Source organism: Acromyrmex echinatior, chromosome 2 (genome assembly GCF_024713525.1).
Source record: "Acromyrmex echinatior isolate Ae372 chromosome 2, ASM2471352v2, whole genome shotgun sequence".
Classification (NCBI taxonomy): domain Eukaryota; kingdom Metazoa; phylum Arthropoda; class Insecta; order Hymenoptera; family Formicidae; genus Acromyrmex; species Acromyrmex echinatior.
Window position 1 is genome coordinate 24,348,435 of NC_141853.1, and position 24,019 is coordinate 24,372,453.

The 24,019-nt window shown below is 35.8% G+C and overlaps 1 protein-coding gene across 1 annotated transcript in view; it reads right to left on the minus strand.

Annotated features, from left to right (window-relative positions):
* sfl (N-deacetylase and N-sulfotransferase sfl) overlaps positions 1 to 24,019 on the minus strand; it is a 125,367-nt gene that overhangs the window by 80,743 nt on the left and 20,605 nt on the right. The window contains exon 2 of the mRNA XM_011065819.2: positions 970 to 2,763. Coding sequence (XP_011064121.1) covers positions 970 to 1,145 — 176 coding nt within the window. The 5' untranslated portion in view covers positions 1,146 to 2,763. The remainder of the gene's footprint in view (positions 1 to 969; positions 2,764 to 24,019) is intronic.

Consider the following 24,019-nt stretch of genomic DNA (forward strand, 5'->3'; position numbering starts at 1 on the left):
TTTGACTCTCGCTTGATTGCATACAAAGTAATTAAAAGTGTCACCATTCTACTTTACCTATCATCAAACGACTCGTCGCTCGCCATTCAATACTAATCGCCCTTTGTAAACTTGCTTCCACACGGTCTTTAATGGTGTGTTTTCCGTTGCATTTGCATGCTATTATTGCCGCACTATCACGAAACTACACGTATTTCAAAGTTTACACAATTCTACTGTGTAGCAATGCGCAAAGTTACGCTCTTTATTTTACATTTTTACGATCATTCTTGACTAAGACAACGAAAGTCAACAATCCGAAGAAGTTGTACAAGTGTTTTTCTATGCGAACACGTCCGATTATTGTGCAAAAAGAGTCTTTGAAGTTTTGCTAGCAACAGATGCTGCATGTAGAAATCTTGTGCTAATTAGGCATTACTCTGTTTTACGCCGTGTACTGTAAATATTCTCAAGTAGACAAAAGTTTTTCGGGCTCAGAATTCAAGAGTTCACATTCAAACTATCTTAAAAATCCTATATTTTTAGAAAATAAAATATTTATATGTTATAATTTATTTATGTTACATTTAATTTACAGAACAGTAAAAACATTTTGTATTTGTGTCAGAAATCCACTTAAGTTCTCGTTAAAATTTTGTTGAATTTTTAATATTCCGAGTGTTAACACAATATGATTCAATTAATTTCAAATGTGGAGAGGTGCTAACTTCACGTTATGGCGTAACATATGTGCGTTAATATCACCACGCTTCTGATTTTTTTAACTTAAACAATGAGTAAATTTGGAATAGAGATATTCTTACAGCAATTAATTCTAAAAACATTTTAAGATCGCAAAATTAATTGCTTTAATGCACTTTATTCTTGTACGCGAGCTAGCGCTAAATTAATGATTGAATTTCTTAACTTAAGCAATCATGTTCCCATTTTAGGGAGAAAGCAGTAATTCGTTGCATTGTTTGGACTTACCTGGATAGCGGCCCACTGCTGACAATGTAGTAAGTGTAATAGAATATACTGGCGATGGAGACGAGCAACAACGCCAGGACGCAGCGCTTCACCGTCGCTTGTTTAACGACGTAGCGCGGACCGACGGCGCCTAATAGAGGAACGCCAGCTTCGCTTGCGGATATCTTCATCACCATCGTCTCATTCGACGACGTCTCTGCGGATCCGACAACGTCTTGACTGGATTATCGCGAAGTCTTCGTCCTCGAGCGAGTCACGGGATGTGTTTGCCCGCGGCATACGAACGGTGCTGCTACGTTAGTCAACGGATTTGCCGTTGAGAGGTCAGGTAGCAGTCCCAAGAATCGTCGATGCCCGGCAAGTGTTTTTTTCGTCTGCACACCATAGAGCACTTTCGTCGCCATGGACTCGCGTTTACAGTCTTTCTTAGAGCAGTCACGTGCAACATTGAATCGCGTCACGTTTCAACGAATATTAATACATGCATTAATAACCCTAATTTCCCCTGTTCTGGGCGAATCGTCGTATAAATTAAAATTTTCTTCAACTTGTATACATTCCTTCCTGGTAAAGACGATGTTGGTAAATTCAAGTACTCGAGTTCGACGGAAGCCAGCGGTTGGAATCAAGTTAAAATCTTAGCTCGGACTCTAACTCGTCGTCTACCTTTCGATCTCGCGATCAATAAAGCACCCTTTGACGAGGTTAACGAACAGCGTCAAACCGGGACCTCTTGATGCGTTGGTCGAACCTTTCCTCCCAGCGAAGGTAAATCTACTTAGACCGACGAAGAGAATCCTGATGAAGAAATTTCGAGATGATCGTATTTTAGACAGGCGAAACAGATTCAAAGTTCATTAGACGCGCTTAATCCCGCTGGCATCGTTCTAGGAAACAATGGCGGTCCTCCTGTTCGAGACTCTCCAACCGGTCGCGAACCTGATCGGTCCCGGATCAAATCCCCTCGTCCGTTTGTCGAGTAACATCGATGATGTCTCAGCATTGAGAATCTGGACACCACTTGTTGCACTTTCGAGAACGCGGTATAATCGCCATTTCGCAAACAGCACGAGACCGTGCCGTCAATCGCGAACCACGAAAGTTTTTTTAACCCATCTGGCCGAGTTATCATGGACCAACTGTTATCAAGATTTCAATATCGAAACGCGCGACACCTCGTCATCTCTGAGTCTGCGAACGCGTATTAAAAAGTCGCGACGCGTTCTCTCGCAGGACGATCGTAGCGAAACGTACGTCGTTTCATCGTCGACGTTTCAGAATCATCTTGTCTCCGGGCAATTTCGTTGCAAACAAGCGCGTTGAACAAACTTCACCGTTTTCGGCTTTCGTGCCTGGGAACAATTCACCACGCGAGAGATGACCGGGGGGTAAGCTTCACGTCTGTGTCCTCGCGAATTCTTGCGGATCTCCTTGCTCGTTCGCTCCCTCGTTCGCCGGATAGCTGCCGCCTGTTTCCGGTGTCGTTGCACGGCGAGCGGGTTCACGGCTGAACCATTTGTTACGGCGCACGACCGCCCCTAGACACCATCTTGAACCCCACGACGTGCAAGCAAACCGACTCACTCGTAAATTTCGAACGCTGCTTCGTGTATTCCGCTCGATCCTCTTCTCATTCCCGCTTCTAGTTATCTCCCGCCGCTAGCTCCTTCCTCTATCTGTCAATTAGGAACGATGTACAGTCGCAGTGTTTCTTATGCCAAACAATTTTCGGAGTTTATGTCTTTGCGTCGGCGACTTTTTTCGTGCAACGTTGGAAAATTCCATGATGTCGCTCTGTAACAATCATAAAGATAGAAAAATAAATACGTGGCATGATAATATTAGTGCTATATATTATATGTATATATATATATATTCCATCAATCATTCGTTTATGTTTAAAATAATAGATAAAAGTTCTTTTTTTTTAATAGATTGGAAAATATATTTAAGAGTTTTCCTCTCTCATCTGCAAGATTTAAAAATTGTGCAAATAAATATTAATAATGTCAATTGTACGAGATAATAATGCAGGAAAACGATTGTGCGAGTCATCTCGGAATAATTAAACAACAGCAACCAGATGATTACGATGCCTAACAACTCCAATTAATCGACTATAATACAATTATAGCAGTGCAGCTTTCTCCGGTGCCACCGACCTCCTTTCGACTAATTTTTTTTCTCGCCCGTTATACAGCAAGAAGTCCATTAATCAGACTCCCTCCCCCCCGGACTTCCTACTCTAAGCAAGCGACCCCGCGGCGATACAAACTTTCGTTTTATCTGTTGTATTCGCGCGAGTCCATTCGACGCCGGATCCTCTAAAACGGGGTAGGAGAAACGAAAAATGCAATAAAAGGTTTCAAGGATAAATTGAAAATGAGACTGTAGGGCAGTAAGAAACGCGGGAAAACGTGGAAATGGATAGAATTGATGTCAAGGAGACCCTCCGGAAGAATATCGCCCTCCGCGCAACGCGGCCTCTCTCACCCCCGCGGCTTCTCCCGGGAGCTGACCCGACATTTTTCCCAGGGAAAATATTGATACCGTCCACAGAATGCGCCAAGCTGATTTCGAGGAATCAAGCAGAGAGAGAGAGAGAGAGAGAGAGAGAGAGAATGGATGCGACAGCTTCAAAAAGATTTGATCGCGCAGGGCGGAGATCCACGCGACGACATTGGCGCACGGAATTTAATTACACGGCCGGAATGACTGACACGCTAATGGGTGGATGGGGTAGCTCGTCGAACTTTGGCAATACCTTCCTCGCTTTTCTATTCCCTCGTCCCCTTGATCGAGGTCTCCGTTCTTTGACTCGCTGACGTGTAATGATGGGATACTTCGCTCGGAATGAAACTTGGCGCTCAGCAAAACGAATGCTTGATGCCAACATAACGTGTGAAAGTAGAACGTATTTACGTGCTAGATAGGAAAATAAAATAAACAATCGTTTCTTCAACAATGTTGTGTTATCTATTTGACTAATACTTTTTAATGCATAAGATATCCATATATAACGTGACAAAGAATTCAATATAGATGTGATGAGTGAAAATTTGCAAAAAATACTAGTGAGAAATATTTTTTCCAATTTTACCGACTTTTTCGCGCATTTTAAATGATTATAAATGTTAGGTGTTATGAAGGCGCTATAAAGAAGTTAGGATAATATCTTTCTGAATCTTCCACATATATGTGATATATCACACAAAATATATATTTTCAGCTATTTATTCTACGTCCTATAAGCAACTTTAATGTTGTATGTCTTGCAAAATAAAGACAGTAAATAAAATTTATAGCCGTAATACTTCGCTTTTATTTAGATAAATGACAACATTCATACTAAATTTTTCCAAGCACGTTCAATCCTGCAATATTTTTTCGTCTTACGCACCTTAGTAACTTTTCTCGTAAATTCCGTTGTGCGCGAAGTCAATTCGTTTATTGCACGGAAATAATTCCTACGGGGTTCCTTCTCGATCTACCCAGTGTCGGATGCTTAATTCGAGAGACACGTTTTGGCTCCCCGAGAGGGTCGTTAGTCGGATGCATCACGTGCGCGGATTTAGAGGGAGAAGCCACGTAGGTGCACCAAGGCCGAGATTGCACGAGGAAACTACTCGATTGGCACGAAATGATTACCAGAGGTTCCTCCTGATTATTCGTTCGAACGAAACCATCTTTCTTCCTCGTCTCTGCTGAAGAATCTTGGCGTATCTTCCTTCTCTTCGTTCTCTGGGTTCGCCCGGGCGGATCCAATTTCATTCAAGCTACCTAGAATATTCTACTACTATGCATGCATACATATACCGATCCACAGCGAATATATTTATAAGTATCCGAATGCAACTTGATCAGATTTTTAATTTACAAAATGCGAAACCGTGAATCAATCCAATTTCTTCTTTCAATTCTATTTTTTTGGAATGGAATGTTTTGATAAGATTGCCATCATAATTAATGAGAGACGTCACGGGGCAAAGAGCATTTTTGAACGTCGATGTGAAGTGAGGAATCACTCTGGTACATACACTTTGATACACGTATTAACTTAAACTTCCGTCTCTAATCATATTTTTACTCTCTGCAATATGGGTCTTTTAACTTAAATATCTCTATTTAATAAAAACTAAAGTTTGAATAAAAATCCAGAAAAAAATGGAAATTTGTGTAACTTAGTAATAAAACTGTCTTTTTGTGCTAAAAAGATCCAAATTATACACGGTTAAAATTAAATTGCATAAACATAAATATCGAATATAGAAAACAGATAAGTCAAAGTAAAAAACGACAAAAAGTAGTTAATCTTGTTTATGCATGTTTTATTATATGTCGAATGTGGAAAAATAGCATTGATCGGGAAATGTCACATCTCGAAGTTTCTTGCGGTGATTGGTGCGCTTCTTTTCAGTCCGTCATGAAACAAAGCACTACGAAAACGGAAATCTCCCAAGAGGGTGTTCCGTAAGTATAGAGATCTCCCAAGTGAGACATATTTCTCAAAGATAGGACACACGTGAAATTTATCACTTTCTTCGTAAAAAAATAAACTAAAAAGTTAATCGCATTTTCTTGCTAATATAAAATTTTAAATATAAGTTTTTATATTAAAAAAGATGTAATACTATAAGAGGATTAAAGCATAATAACAAGAGTTTGAATTTTATGAAAGTTACCGACCTACTCCATTAAATGTTGAAACTGAATAATAACGAATCGATTTTTCCCTCAGAACATTAGATCTCTATTTTTTGATCCTATTATCTCCGCATACGATATTATCAATAAAGCGATTCTGAATTTATGAGATATTTCGTAATCCATGAAAAACTCTATATAACATCACCTATTAATGGGCGTGAACCAGCTTCCATTATTCGGTCGAGCAGCCTCCGCAGGAATTTTAAGAGAAAAAACGGCATTCGATGGCCACAGGCATCATGGGTACATTAACCTGTGCCTACATTTTTGAAACTATTTCGCATACAAAAATCTATAATACACGTACATAACATATATTTTACCTATATATTACTATGTAACGTATATTATATGTATACCATTTTCGTATACGACATTTTTCGAGAATATACGAAAAGAATAGATTTGATGAAATATTAAAATTTTTTTAGATACTCCGATCTAAAAGTAATTTTGTTGAATCATCAAAATAATTATATAGAATGCTTAACCATTGATGACAATACTGTAAAAAGTTTAACATTTTAGTAACCAGTTTGAATATTCTGCATAATAATTCTGACAATCTAAACAAAATTATTTTCAGATCTGCATCAGCTAAATTTTAAATATTTCAGCAAAACCATTTTTTCTGTGTAAAATTTCTACACCGAAACAAATTTCTAAATTTAAGTAATATTTTCTTGAGTAACTAAAAATAAACATTTCTTTACTGCAAATAAATATTTATTTTTAACAAAATGATACTTGAGTTAATATACGTTTACGTTTAATAAGTATTTATTTACAATAAGAAAATGTTTGCTTAATTATTATTCAAGAAAATATTACTTAAATTTAGGAAATTTTTTCCCGCGTGGATACAGTGTTGCTCCATCGAGCCTCAAAGTGTTAATAAAGGACATATCGAACGATAAATGTCAAGTACAATTAACGTCGGGGAGGAATTGTGCGAAGTTTGACTTCCGAAACAATTGATAACGGAATTTTTATTTCGTTGGTTGCAATATGTCACGTTGTGCTGTGTGATCTTTGGATTATAATCTATCGTACATGGAGGTACATCTCTTTTTTCTTCTCGGTTGTATTCGGCGGTGAGCACGAAAAAACAACGGCCGGAAATAACGCCTATTGCGCTCCCCGGCTGACCGGTCTCTCGCTTTCCGGCGCAATTCGTTGCACGTATACACGCACGACGTGTTTCTCTTGCGCGCACATGTAGAACATCCGTATGTACGTATATATTTTTGGCCGGAATATAGAAGCGCGAAATTAAATCCGAGGAACGCGTACGCACACACCGTCATCCCGCGCACGTTTATGTGCCTCCCTGTTGCTCCGATTGCGTGTGCGCTATGATATCACAATATAATATAACTCAGCCAGCCCAACGTCTCTCTGCGATTCTCGGCGGAAGCAGACGATTTGTATCGCGCCTATGCGCAAATGAAACTTTCACAAAATATCATATAAGTCGCGCGAGAATACCCGCGGGAATCCATTATTTATGCGTGTTCGATGAATGACCGCGTTTAATACGTAAATTAAAACCGACATACCGCGAAATATCCAATGCTAAATTGATGCATTGATACCGCATGTCGGCGAAGCCCGATATGATGAAATAAAAATTCACAATGTTTAAACTATTTTACATGTTACCGATAATAATAAATATTTAACGGAATTAGATGTGCACGCACGTGAAGTAAGAATGACAGTTTTAATCACATTCTGAAAACGTCAAAAAGTTTGTAACTACAATATTCTGAAACACATCAGTGTGCGCGAACACGTAGGGCATTTTGAGAAGACACTGGAAATGGCATGCGAGCATGTCTTTGCTTGCGTAAAGGAAATCAAATATCCTGCTTGATAATTACAAGCCACGTGCTGTAAGAAATGAGCGTGTCGCGTAGACGGGCAAGGAAATTAGTTGGGAATTTACATACTGCTCACTCGCGAGAACAACGCGATTATACGGAAGGCTTTCGAGTGTCAAGGAGACACCAGCAATCCATCGAGTAACATGAGAAGAACTACATGTATCAAGATGAGGTGAAAGCGAAGTAGTATTTCTCGTATTAAAGTTCGAGAGAAAAGTAAAAATTTATATAAATAAATAAATATCATAAACGGAAGAATAATTTAAATATGATTTGATGTATTAATATGAGAATTAATTCTTCTGTTCACACATTTTGTCCACCAAAAGTGAAACAGCCAAAAGCTTTTAAAGAATTGTCAAAATGTCTGAAATTACGTTAAATTAATGCGCATAAAAAATTGTAATTTATTTCAGAATGAATAAAAATTCAGTATGCTGGAATGGAAATGTTAAAATTCTATACAGCATCGTTATGTTTAATATTCGTTAAACTGTTTTTATGAAAATCAAGAATAGAGTTGCAAATTAGGATATATGATATAGCATCAAATTCCACAATTAATTAAATGATTGTCTTAGAAGTGAGAAGACGTTTAACACTCGGCTGATTAGATTGTTCAACGTCGTAGAAAGTCGAAATGGCGTATTAACGACGATGATGGAAATCTGGCGCATGATGCAAAGAAGGAATATCACCATAGCTCAGCAGTGGTTTAAAAGCTACGGATGAAGCATCACCTCCGCACTATTACTTAAAAAGCAATTAACTAGCTGACGAGGCGTGCGAGAGATTTTTTTTACCACGCGCGCATTACATAGGGCTTTTTACGGTCATTTTGTAAACCAATACTCTTCACTATTTATGCTTCTCGTTCTCTCTCTCTCTCTCTCTCTCTCTCTCTCTCTCTCTCTCTATTTATCTATCTAACTGTCTCTCTTTCTAAATCCCCAGATTAAAAAAGAAACGATTTACGTGTCTGACAACGTCTTTGCATCTTCTTCAAGGATGCAATGTTACGTAAGGAATTTAATACTATTTTTCGCGTGTTTTCACAACGTCGGATAGAAAAATATCAATTATGCTTATGGAAATAACGTGGGACAAGAGAAGACCCGAGATGCTGCGATGGAATACAAAGACGGAAGTCGATAATTGTGCGTAGGTGCTATCTGCGATAAGAAAATATTTCCTCTATTTTCCAGCATCCTAGTAGCATCCTAGTAGCATGCAAATTCATGCTAATTGTTTGCATTAATATTTATTATTTAATACGTAAGGAAGCGCGTGCAAATATCCTATTTCTATTTGCAGACTATTTCTTATCAATTTTCGAAATTAAAAATTTATTATATCGAGCTATTAAGAATTAATGGTTACACTATTTAGAAAATATTTAATAGTTAATATCTATTTCAGAGATAACACATAAAATTTCGAAAAAATAAAAGACTTATAAAAGTTCAAGCGAAAACAATATTAAGTAAAGAATTAGAAATTTTAATATCGACAAAATCAAGAGAGAAGATCTAACCGCTAATTTAAACTGGATTTATTTTATCATTATGTGCAATAAGGTACAGGATTTCTTGGAATTTAGCAAGCGATTATTCCACTTATCATTTCGCAGCAGAGACAGTTTTCGAGTTTCACTGTTGCAATTCCGGCGCATTTGTGGCCACTATCATCTCTGACCACCGGCGTATTTTTTTACCCGTCGCGACCACAACCGGAGAGCGGATCTATCGACGGTGTCGCTGTCATTTCAACGCTGTTGCACACATAACGATAGACGGACAACCGAGATGCGTCGCACGACCGAGAACAGATAGATGCATACGCATATCGACGGCGTGGTAACGCCTCTTTACGACTGCCGTCCGTATCGCGTGATATTTAACGTGTCGTCATAATTCGTCCTCCTGTCGCTCGTTTTCGCTCGCCCACCCACGGGTTTTTGCGAGCGCATCGAAGTTTGCGCGTACGTGGCTCGTGAAAGAACGCAGAGAGAAGCGATGTATATGTATATCCCGTACCATTTACTCGTCTTGCACGTGCTCTGTCCGAGATCAAACTTGCAGCGCAGTTAATATTTTAAGCTCCGGGATATGAACGCAGGCAGTAAATATAATAATGAGTATTAAACGCGTTGAAATTTTCCGGTAAGCCGGAAATAGTACTTTCGTCATTATACATGTATGAATCGTGTATAATCGTATAATAATTTGGGAGGTAATTTGTGAAACTACAAAACTACAAATATAAAATATTATACGTTCATCAATTTAAATTGTTAATTGTTAATCCATGGCTTATTTGTTTCTAATATCGGTTACCTTTACCACGGTGAAAATAAACAACTTACTTTTGCGTTAAAATTCTAGAAGAGAGTAAGTATGATGTATCGTGTTCTGAACTGCTACGTTGATCATTAATTAGCTGCCGCCGGCGTTGTACGTTATAGCAGGACATTCAAGAAACGAGCGCGCGACATAAAGCGCAGGTAATGAATGCGTCTCATTTACGAGTCGTTTGAAATTATAATTAAAATTGAAATTTCCTAGGAAATAACAGCGCGGAAAAGATATGATGTAGCTTAAACGTTGCTAAAATGAGATTTTACACAATTTAGAAAAGAGAAAGAACGCAGCTACAAGAGCTGGCCTAAATATTATTGCAATTTTAAGTTCAATCACTGTTTTGCAGAAGTCCATCGATACTCCTTATATTAATTTTCGCGCGCGGGTTAGATCTAACAAAAGTTAGATTTTTACTTTTAACGAAAAGTAAACGAACGGTATTTGACGTAAAAACGTGAACACACGTGAGTTAAGTCCCTTGTCACGCGCATGTTTCCTCGTGTGGGTGTGTGCACGCCCGTCTTTGTTGGATTATTGCTCACTCGTCCCTCGTTTACTTTTCGAGTGCTTCTCTCAGCGCGAGTACAGCGCGTCTAATTACGACTCTGTATCCGCTTACGGAAGTACTTCTACAAACACGGAAGAGAACACGCGGGAGCGGGTTATCGACGTCGTTATTAAATTTACCAGAACTACAATATTTGCATAGCGATTAATATTACTGATTAATATTATACGTGGATTAGTAATATAGCAACTCTTTCCTGTTCATTTTGATAATAAACGACGTTATTAACCCGTGTAATTACATTCCAATTGTGATTAGAGGACGCTGTATATAATATTTGTTATTTGCTAGATGTTAATTTACAATTACTATATCAATCTCATAATAAATCTATTCTCTCTATAATTTCTGTTCGAAATTCCTAAATTCTAATTCCCACATTCATTGCCTGCACCTAATGAACATAGTAACATAGTACCTACTACAATATGTAGTCTCTCTTTTCATTAATGAACGATTAGTCCTTACTTGACAGTTCTTTTTTATATTTATATAATATTTTATCTTATGTGAATGAAATAAATGACGATTAAATTCCGAATGTAACGTGAATGAAACAATTACCGGTTGTGAATTAATAGGAAATATTTTTATAAAATTCACTAGACGTTTTTATGATACACTCTCTGCAAATATCATGAATATTAAAACAACATGAAAGTTTATAATTATTATATCCAAACGAATATATAAAATGAGGCTTGAAAGAATCTATCAGTGAAAAATGTAAAAAAGCCCATAAGAGCTTACATCAGCTGTTCGGATGCACAGAAAATTCTTTATTTACGTGTGAATGTAAAACAAAACGAATAATATAAACATTTCGACCCTTCAATTCGGGTCCTTATCAATATAAAATATAAATCGGAATTACATGAGTAACGCAAATTCCAAATTGATGATTCCCGACAATTTAGTTCGTTCATCTTTATCCAAATGCCAAATTATCTATGTAATGAATAGCTCAATGATTATCAAAAATATTAACTTACACAATAATAATATAAAAACTTACATAAAGTAAAAAATTGAAGTCATATTGCGTCTGTAAATTCAAATTCTGCTTCTGTTGCTTTATAATATAATAAAAGAAGAACAAAAGGGGGTAAAACCAACGTCATAATTCCGTAAACAGATTTATATGTAGTGGGTATCTAAAGAATACATCATTCTGTAAATTCGAACTCTGTTTCTGTTGCTTTATATGGATCGCTTCCAAAATCAATCTTTTATTAAGTACCTTTTCCTCAACTTTTTGTTCCAACAAAATTGAGGAAAAGCTACTTAATAAAAGACTGATTTTGGAAGCGATCCATATAAAGCAACAGAAACAGAGTTTGAATTTATAGAATGATACGTATTTTTTAGACCCACTACATATGAATTTGTTTACAGAATTATGACGTTGGTTTTACCCTTTTTTGTTCTTATTTTTATTTTTATTTCAATAACTACATGACATTATTATTTTGACTCTCATTTGACTATCGACTACACCACAAGACCTTTACGTCGAGTCACGAGAAAACGCTTACATATAAGTTGATATAATTAAAATTCAGACAAATGATTTTAATAATTCTCCAATTTTTCGTTTTCGTGTTTCTTTTGAATGACTACACAGGAAATCTAACAATCCGATGAGCGACGTGATTCTACTTAGTGACGCAATGTATATGACTTCGGTTTTACTTTAATAAGTTTTTATACTATTATTGTATAAGTTAATATTTTTGATAATTATTGGGTATATATTTAATTGGGATAATATTTAATTATAATAATTATTCATTACATAGATAATTCGGCATTATAGGATAAAAAAGAACGAGCTAAATTCGGGAATCATCAACTTGAAATTTACGTTACTTATGTAATTTCGATTCATATTTTATATTGAATGACCCGAATCGAAACGTTTATGTTATTCGTTCTGTTACATTCACACGAAAATAAAGAATTTTCTGTGAACAGTTGAGTAGGCTCTGATGGATTTTTTTTTACATTTTTCACTGATATATCCAAACAACTAATGAGAATATTTTGCCTCCCTGCCCTCCAAAAAAAAAAACATTTCTGATATTTGTGCGACGATGTGATGTCGTCCGGTGAGATGCTGCATCTCTTGCAGTTAATGGTCGGTAAAGTACGTTTTAGTAGAGCCCACTCAGGCATATGGTTGGTACAGTACGCGATAATTATGGTTGTAAGCTGAAATTGCGATCATATCGACGTGCCGGTAACGCTGTTAACTTGCCACGGAGCCATGTAGTCGTACGTTGTACGTGTTAATTCGGTGTTAACATCTGTCGTGTGTACCGACTTGTAGGGGATAGAACGCTAGCTACGATATTTGCACTAATGATGGCACCGTAAAACGGAATGCGTGCACTGCACTGCAAACCGGTAAGCTACGATTTATGGTAATTAAATTCGCGTATGCGCTTAAGAGACAGGTTGAAGTATTGAGCCGCTCTACAAACAAATGTTTCGCGTAATATTACGTCATATGTCGAGAAATTAATTCTTATCACATACATGGGAAACAAGAACGTGCGTATTCATGAGCAATAGTAATTTATGCGCGCGTCAGAATTGCTTATTCGCTAACAATAACAAGCTATTCGACTTCAATCAACTCAATTTGGCTGAGTCCATTGAAATGTTCCAAGCGGCATATAAACTTCGCGTAAACGCGTTTCAGGCTTATTTAATATATACAGCGATTTAATAGATAGTTACGTTAATTAATGTAAAGTGATGAATTTCTGCATTAACGCTATGTAATTGTCGACAGTTTTGGAAATAATGTTTATTTATTTCGAAGCCAAAGAACTTTACTAAAATCGCGTGCATTACATTCCGCTGTATCGGATTGCTGCCACATTTCTTGATTCGAGAAGAAAATTCAATTTCAGCCGATAGCGGTAAATTCCGTAACGCCGGCGATTTCGTTACCTCTCGTGTGTGATGCAGAAAGGGACTGCGAAGTTCACACCTTTTCGCGTGAAAGCCGCGAGTCGGCATCGAAATGCATTTCTTAAAAGCGAATGGCCTATTGAATTTCGCTTCGCGCGGAGATCTTAGACTCCACCGGGGACGTAGAGGAAAGTTCGATTCTCGGATGATGCACGGTTCCCGTGTTTACCATCTCAAGTTCGTCCCGCTTGCTCCGCGTTGCACCGACCCTACCGTGATGCACACTTCCATAGCCACTGCTGCCGCAGCCGCCACCATTACCAGCGCATCTTCGACTCTCGTCCCTGTTACAGTTCTCCTTTTCGTTTTGCCCCAAGGCATTCCGGAGTTCACCTCGTACACCTCCGCTTCGTTCTCGAACTTCCGCGACGCGGATTTACGGTCCCTCGTCCGCAACGTCGTCGCTTAAAGCTTTGTCGTTGTCGTTGTTGTCGTCGTCATCGTCGTCTTTACCCGCAGGGTATTTTACTTTTGTGAATTAAACCACTGTATATGCAAAAAAAGAAAATAAAATTTGCATGTACAAGTAATTATAATAAATCTTACGCTATGTTAGTTTTATTAACGCAATGCTTAAACCGTTATCTAAATTTGATCCTTTCGTATTATTAATATATAATAATAATTAATTTTGTAAATTAATAATTTAATAAAATTATAATATTGTTCGGTTTATGTATTATATAATAATATAATGAGAAAATAAAAGCAATAGACTATATTCGATGAATCTTCTTAAAGATCCAACCGGAGCATAATAACTAAAGCACAAAGAGGTATATTTAAATTTATAACTAGAGAAGTACTTTAAATCTTCAGCATGCATACGAGTGTAAGTATATGCATAAGGTATTAACAGCTTAACATAAATAACACGACTACGTTCTTCGAGATTTAAATTTAAAGCTGCAAAGCAAAGTAAAGTAAGTCAAAGTAAAAGTAGTAAAACTATTTATCAGAAAATAGAAAATACTTGTTCAAAGTTGGTAACATGCTGCAACTTACACTGCATTCCCAGATTCAATCTCTATTGTTATTAACAGGACCATCATTGGTAAACATGTTGCATATTGATGATTTCGTATTATTTGCATTATACTAACGTTGTAACATAACACATCGCGCGATGGTATAACGCCCACATTATTATCATACGTAATAGCCATAATAATACGCAATAATCGTGTTGTATCATAATTAGTTGTCATACATACGGTGGCAATCGAGGTGGCAACGTATCGCCATCGTTATTATGACGTAGCACAAACGCGTTAACGACGTGACTAATTTCAACGGATGTAATATCCAAAGATTTAATAAAGTTCCGTAAATGAAGTAATCCTGACTGTGACACACTGATACACATAGCTTTGATATCTCTTTAAGGTCAATGTAGTATTATTTGAGATTAACTTGTCGATATGCAAATTAAAGTTACTTTAATTTCGTATTGAATTATGTGTTGTATTTTCCACTTAAATTTACGCATAATATTGATATTTTATATTTTTTTAACTTTCTTATATAATTAAATTACGAACTAAAAATGCAACAATAAATTATAACAATCGATATCGTATATAAAAGGAAAATCGATATCGTACATATCGGAAAAAAAATTTTGCTGAAATATTAAAAACTTTAGCTCGATACAAATCTGAAAATAATTTTGGACCATCAAAATAATTATGTAGGACGTTTAAATTGATTGCTAGAATATTAAAATTTTTTGTCATCGATAATTGTCATCGATAAGTGTTTTACATAATTATTTAGATTCATCTAAAATTATATTTTCAGAATCTATCTAACTAATTTTAAGATACTTCAGCAAAACTGATCTTTTCGAGCAATTTCTATAAAAAAACATCATACAACTTTGATGTGAGATTCTCGCAAAAATCATTCAATCTGAATAAGTCTTAGTAATGAGAGATAAAAAACATATTCAAAGTTCAATATTCGAATTTTCATCTCGTACTATTCATTCTCTCGACAATAGAACGCGAATAGAAAACAATGATGATGACGACGTATATCATTTACTCCTTTTGTTGCGGCCTTTGATATTGTGTTAGAAAATCGTTGAACCGAGTCTATATACTCTAACAAGTTAAGTACAAACTTTCTCCCGAATATGTGTACGACCCTGTATAATTGTACATAATTATTTTCCGCTCGAAAGAGCTCTACTATAAAGGTAATAATACGAAGACTCATTATCGTTCATCGTGCTCTAAAAGAATTGTTCTAATAGGATTGTTCTAGGAAAAGATTTCGATAATTCCCAAAAGCTATTGCGAGTTAAAACTGTTCCATTAAGTGGACTGGCCTTTACCGGATCGTTTATTCGTATTACCGGTTGATAGCGCGACGAGGCATGCAACGATTTATGTATGCTATCTTTAAAAAGATCATGTTACTTGAGTTAAATCGTTCGAGATATTGATTTTATAGCGACATAACACTTACGATTGCACCAGGTATATTCGAAGTACCAGCTTTTAACGTTATTATTCGGAAAATTCAATCCATACTCTCTAAATCTGAATCAGTGGATAATTATTGATATCAGTACCAAGTATACCACTGGTAATCATTAAATGAAACGTGAGATCCCTAATATATCTAATCTTTATTATATGATCTAACTAACCTTGTTTCACTGCACTTATAAATTCAATGAATATAGTATTAGAAGATTGAAATTAATATATAAATATCAGTACTTTATTTATATAATGCTCAAACATTCTTCCTTTTTTAGTTGAACTTCACTGATTATCCAGGGCAAAGTATGGATAATGAAAAAATGACTAGGTATCCACTGATTCAAATTTAGAGAGTAAATAAAATATCGTTGATAAGAACAGTCTAATAATCAATTGTATTTGAGAAATAAAAAAAATTTTGATTTTCTTTATAATGGAGAAGAGATAATATTCTGATTAGAAAACTGATTTCGCCGTCTAGAGAAACGTAAAGACTATTTTAATAAAACCAGCTTCGTATTTTGCAAATAGCTGTAACATTTCACAATGTAATTGAGATATTCTACATAGCTCGCAGTATATATTTTAGTTTTCATAAATGTACGCCATATTCTTCTTCATTTATGATAAAGATATGTAGTAGTATTAAAGGGGCGCGTTGTAGTGCACAGAAAATCACGCTTGGTTGCGATAACGTCACCGTTATATTGCGTGACTAATTGCAAATGTAAAGAGAAAGTTTACGTCTAAAAAGGTGGTCTAGAAATTGCTACATTGTATAGATTAATAATATATATGAAAACGGTTACACTCATCGGGATTTCTAAAAAGGTAGTTACTCATAATAAGATGATGTAACGTTCGTTCTACCACTATTATACTTCTAGATTAATCTTTCAATAGATTGATCAAAAAATGATTATAGAAATTGTAAATAATTACATAGTGTTATTCTTATATATTTTACATTTGTTGAATAATCATGGTAATTTTATAAGATAATAAGTATTAATATTTTAAACCTATAAGAAATTAGAAAAAAATGGATTTTAAAATAGCTACATATAATAAATTCTGAAAGCTAAAGAAACTTCTAAAATTACAATCATCCGCATTAACAAGCAATAAAGCACAGTAGCTCTAATTAAAAATAGAATTTTGCGGAGTTAATGTCATATAAATATAACGCATTATTTTTGTAATATTTGATGATTGTATATACATAATTTTTGAACTATTTTATTAAGATGGATAACTATGTAAATTGCTCATTTAATTAAATTTAAATTTAATTTAATTTATAAACTAATTCTATTTTAAATTTGTTATATATCCTGTTGCATATCAAAATCTCTCTTTCTATTTTACGGTACATTATGTCTTTCAGAATAATTATCAGAAAGGTGCATATTAATTGACAATTAATTCGGTACCTCGTGAAATAAATGATAATGATAGCAGTGATCGAATCGAACCGATTTAATACTGTTCGTGTATTAACGTGAAAATGGATTTCATCTTTCCGCGCTGCGATCCAAATAATTATGAAATGATTGAAACTCAAATAGCAGACAACGAAACAACACGATCGTTACGCTCAAAATAAAAGCTGCTCACACGGTTGGATAACAAGCACATGATTGATGTCCGGTTTAAAACAAAAGCGATAATTAGGACATCGTATGTTACGCCTCGTTAGTACCTCGCCATTTTAAGCTGCGTTATTAAACAGCCGGTAACTCGTTTTGAGAGTCGTTTGATTTCCCCCGTATGGGTAAATATTGGACATGTTTCTGGTGTTTTTCGCAAACAGTGAAAAATATAAATGGGTAAAAGTATAAGTGGATTCAAATAAAATCCAATTAGACACCAAATCACACGCAAATTAATTCACTGAGCCGTAATTATTGATGCAACGAGCACGCGAGATGCATTATTGCAAGCATTTACGGAAAATAAAACTGAAAATCCACCTTCAAATTAGCTTTGTTAAGTTTCCAAGTATAAATAAATCACATTCAAGATGCTCATCCCCTGGGTTTCATTTAAAACGTTATCTTCGCGCGTTGAATTCTCCAACTAGAAATATCTGACCTAATAATTCTCTCTCTCTCTCTCTCTCTCTCTCTCTCTCTCTCTCTCTCTCTCTCTCTCTCTCTCTCTCTCTCTCTCTTTCTCTAACTTTTATTTTTAATGAATGATATTTTTATATTTCGTACATGAATGAAATGATTGATAGAAGAACTATGAAGTTATCAGTTATTATATTAAAAATTTATTATAGAATTTTTTCTTTTATCTTTTTAATCCTATATTAACACTTTTCAACAAACGACTTATAAAAAGATCATGTGTTTAAATTTTTCACACTATTTATACAAATACTTATTCGTGCATGGAATATTGAATATAATAAATTCTATAAAAAGATTATCATTTTTATATTAATCGCAATGCTATTCCTTTATTATGCAGTATGCAAAAAATCTTTTATAATAAGGAATTTTGCCGCTTTATTGATAATATTATACAAACACGTGTAAATTGCCTTGACACAAAATTGCAGCAAAAACTACATCTCCTATTATTTTCTATTTTGTAGAAGTGCGTTATACTGAGTGTTCGAACTCTCTCTATCCTCAAAACTTTCAATGTTCTGCGACGCGTTGCGGTCTTGATACAACGTTTATTGTTGACTAACTTTTCAATATTCGCTTGTTTTACAAATTTATACTAAAACAAAAAATGATATTTTTAATAGATACACTTTGTATGTGTAGAACATTATATAGTTTTATCAATAGTTATATGAGAGAGAGTTTTACGTCACAGACGAGAAAAGTATATAAATAAAAATATATAAATGAATAAAAAATGAATTTATATAAATATAAAAGAATCTGTGTAATTCGCAACCATACAATCGACTATTATTTTCAGCTTGCATTCTGACGAGCGTAATTTTTCCGAATATGATAAAAGAGGAAAATGAAATAATGCGATTAGTGGGATTCGCCAAGGGTTCTAATACTTTTATTTCATCTCGTGTTTATTTCTGAATCTCTAGGTAATATTGAAAAAAAAATCCGCTTTTCGTATTCATCTCGACGCTTTCAAACCAACATTTCATCGATATTTATTCAATATTCATCACTCCATCAATATGTCCTAATTTTCCCATTAATCGAAAAAAAATTTGTTCCACATTGACATACTTATTTCTTATTTTACCTTTCATGCATATGCATCAAAAGTGCATATTCACGTAGGTACTCGGAACAACCAATCGAGAACATGTTAACCACCGCATGAAATATACACGAATTTTCGACGGCTGTTATAGTTTCCACTTCCACAATTATTATTTAAAGTATAGTTTTCACATAAAACGTATAAAACAAACACATACTCTTATGTGCTATTGAAATTCAATAACTGAATGCAATATCCAAATTTAACTTTGTGACTATCAGTAACACGTTTCCATCTTTTTTTTCATACATTTAATGACTTAATGTTTTTATAATAAATTGCAAACAGTTTTAAAAATCTTGATTAATGAGAATATTATATGCATAAGTTCGCTACTTTGATAGGATTGAAAAAAGTATGATTAATGATAATTCTGTTAACTGACTTCGCATGATGTAAAAATAGTAAAATACGAATAATATACACGACATTATACATCTTATATATCTTAATTCGTTACTTTCACCTTTAAGTATTAGGTGTTGGAATTAATTCGTAGCGTTTTTAATGAAAGAATGTTATTTATTTCACATGAGCATTAAAAAATACATTAATGAAAGTACTTCCCATCACTTGTAAAACGCTACGAATTAATTCCAACACCTAATATATATCGACTGTTATGATGATCATCACAGTATTCTTATTATTATATAAAAAAATTAAGCAATAGGAGATAAGCAATAAGGAAATTAACATTTGTTGCCTTAAGCCAGAAACACGTAGAAAAAAGTAATAAACAAATCGGCCTTCACTTATCATTTGTTGGATAAACAACACCAGACAAATCAAAGATAAAGCATGGACTGCGTAATTCGTGTGTACAATTGGTCGACAAAAACGAGAGACAAAGCATAAAGACGCTAGTCTGTTTCTTTCTATTCAAAAGTATAATGTTGTTAAAAAGAGAGGGAGATTGGCCGCTCCTCTCTCTCATTATTTGTTGATCACATTAGATATATTATTATTTAAATATGGATGACATGATGTTTTTGTCTTTAGTTTATTATTATTCTAAATTATGTCTAAAAATGTCTTAATTCAAAAGAAATAAAAAAAGCACCGATTTTCTTTTATCCTTGACATATCGTACCTTCCGAACTTGATTTTCTGTTAACGTACCTCCGATGTTCTTCCCTTTCCCTTGTCATAAGCAGTCATCCTGTCCAAGACACGCTAATCCGATCGGCGCTGATTTGAATGGCAATTGATGCTGGCAAAACCGCGCTGACGTATTGCCATAATGCGGCACCGGCGATAAAGTGTGTGCGCACACGTTGCGTCATGATAAAGTACTGACTGATCGATGGCGACGGAGGGAGAGCGCGATAGATGGGTACCTGAGATGGGTCGCATACGGGATAAGAGGAAGATGAAAGAAAAAAAAGGGGGCGGAGAAACGAAGGAGGATGGCGCCGTCAGGAAGCACGAAGTGCATGCGACAAGAGCACACGCGGAAAGAGGAAGGGAAATCCAAAGAGTGTGAGGATATTACGAGAGAGGAGGTCTATCGCGATCTCTGGAGAGTATCGATAAGTTCGGAATACCGAAAGGTCGTCGGACGACTATCGGGGCGTTACGCGGGTGATCGTGATAAGTGTTCGCTTAAGGGACCAACGAAGGAGCGAAGCGGCGATACATCATCGACAAATCGCCGAATTGCGATGTAAGATGAAATATATGGTGATTGGATTGATGATATGGATTGATGTTTTATGACAAAAATATAAAATATCCATCGCATTTCTTTCAAACTTATAACATTTTATGTGATCCCTTATCCGAATTTAGAAATGAATGATAAATAATATAGCTTAATTCGATACTTCAGTATACCCGGTTTAATCTTGAGACAGTATCAGCCATCCTTAATGATCAGTCTGCTGTCCAAAGTCCGGTCAAAGGTTTGCGATATCAAAGAACTCGAGACGTAGCGTCAAAGGACGGTCGATTCTGATAAAAAAAATATCTAAAGAACGAGAGCAGACAGAAAAGAGAGGATTCTTCCACTTACGGAACAGAATATCTCGACCGGAACAAGTTTAATGATGTAAGGGCGAGAGTTTGCGCTTTGCGCTGCCTCGCTTCTTCCGTTTACCTTTAAGAACATAATGGAAGATGAGGATATAATAAGAGCTGGAGACTCTAAAAACGGACCGATAAAGATGAAAAGGAGCGAAATGAAAAGAAGCAATTGGATTGGATTACGTTTATGGCGATTTCGTGACCGCCGTAATACGCGAGATGCGTTTTAATCGGAAATTGCGTTGACCGAGACACTGGTTTCGATCACGTAGCCGAGGCACGGGTGCCGCAGCGCCATTATCTCGGTGCACGTGCCGATAATCAAACGCTTTAGTCGGCCGTAATTAGGCGACCATGTCCGGTACGCAACGCGTTCGCCGTTAATGATGCACGTATTACGCGCAGGCAAGTCGCGGCTACATGTAGACGCGCGTGCATCGTTGCGCGACGCGATTTTACGTCGCTTCTCCCTCTCGCTCTCTCTATCCCGCCATTTTAATTGCACGTTAACAGCTGTCGACCCGCTCGCTATCGGAGACTCGTTAACACGACTGCCACACGTCCACCACTTTGCCGCCACTTCGACCCGGTGTCATTAACGGCGCGCAACGAGTGCGACGTAGATATACGCTCGTATCTACGTCGGTAGTACATATGTATGTATGTATGTGAGCGCACGATCGATTTTCGCAAGTCCTCCATTAAAACTTGAATGTCCTTGTGAAACAGACGTCTGGGCTTTCGGCGCGATTCGCGCAGCCGGTCGAGTCGATTTGCTAGCGGACACACGCATTAGAAATTAATCGCGTAATTCGGCCATGCGCGAGAGATCGATGGCATTTAGCCAAGCGTAACGGGTATTTACTGCTCGTGCGTGTTAATCATGACATAAACGGTACCAATTACGTAACACTGGATCGAGGGAGATACGTACGTGTAATTACGGAAGCGGAAGGGACATGAATGATCTTGCGATCCGAGACAAAAGGTTTACTGAAAATTCATCGTTATACGAGCAATATTTTGATCGATAAAAATACGATATTGGAAATCCATTTTTTTTTCCGTACATTTTAATTAACTTTTTAATTTAATAAAAATTCGATTGGTTATTGATTTAGTTTTAATTTTTGGCAGGAAACAACGAAAATTCTCAAGTTCTCAATCAATTTAAATTTCATATTAAAAATTTTTTTCATTTCTTCATCATGAGATTTAATTACATCGCAGCATGTTTATTTTTCTCTGAGAATCTAGATTTTTATTTAAAGACGGATCAACCCCGACAGTCTGATTAGCAGAGTCTGCATAAGTCTTGAATGCGTCAGTTTGAAGGGTCATATCTCATCGTACGAGGGTGTAAATTTGGATCTATTATCGGTGGCACGTCGATATTGTATAACGACAGGGTATTGGCAGCGCCAGTACGCCAGGCGTCAAGTTTAATCCGATCGTCGGGTACAGTTACGGTATACGTCATGAATCACGTTCCACGGTTGCCTGACTTACGTCATTGTTACAAATCTCGCATTCTTACCCAAGAGCTAAATCTTTTCTCGATACGGAATCCGGAAACTTTCTGAGAGTTAACGGCTACGGTTCGGTAAACATACCGAAGTTTACAAGCTTAAGATACAAGCTTTATAAAGTTATATAGGTTTTTCTACTATTAAAACTTTCACTTTAATCTCAAGAGCGTAGCAGAATTCTTAAGCATACTTATTAGCACGCGAAATAATCGGATATATTAATAAAAAAAATAAAAAAATAAAAAAAAATATTAATATTTTTATGTTAAACAATAAGAGTAATCTTTTACGCTGCAAAATGCAAAACAATTTTAAAGATACAGTGAATTCTGTTGGATGTATTAGAGTGCGCACTGGTGCGTATTAAACTCATTGTACCTATACTGATCTAATCTGAGTGTAAAAAAGTAAATCTAAAAATTCTGAATTATAAAATATGTATTTTATTATACGACACATAAAGTGTATTGAAAATTTTATGGTTTAAAACTCATTTCTACATACATTTATATTAAATACATTTCTTTACGTCAATTTATATATAGCTTACTAAGTGCTCGCTAATGCGTTTAATTGAATTCGCTATTAAAAATATATCTAAATATTTTTTTAATAAACCATATACATATATTGATTTAATAACATTCTAAAAGTACTTTACTATAAAACTGTGTATATGTATGTACTAAAATTGTGTATATGTATGTAAACGCTACAATAATAGCGACTTCAAAAAACACTTTATTCTACAAATAAATTTGTTCATCATTAGCACATTAATATACTGTATCAAACAAAGCCATTAAAGTATGTATATAATTCGATCGTTAGAGCGAATCGCATTTCGCGTCTTCGACGTCTCTCGAAATCGCGCAACAAAACCTACATCCTATATAAATTTGTACAATTACGCCGAAAGTATGCATCAAACATTGTCCACGAAAAGTCAATGATATTCATCGATTTTAACCAAAAAGGAAATGCATAAGACAACGGTGATCTATGGACAAGGCGAAGAAGCCACCCGACGTCTCTTTTTCGCGTCTCCGCTCGTTTCGCAGTTTTCCTTCCGAAAGAATACGCAACAGACGCTTGTTCATGAAAGGGACGAGTTCGTGGCATACGACGAAGTTCGTGCCGCTTTTGTACCGTTTGGGAACTTTTGCTCCCTTTGCACGAAGAACAAAGAAATAGTTTTCACAATTTGAGATGCAATTTGATCCTTACTAGATTCCGGTGCTCGAAGTACTAC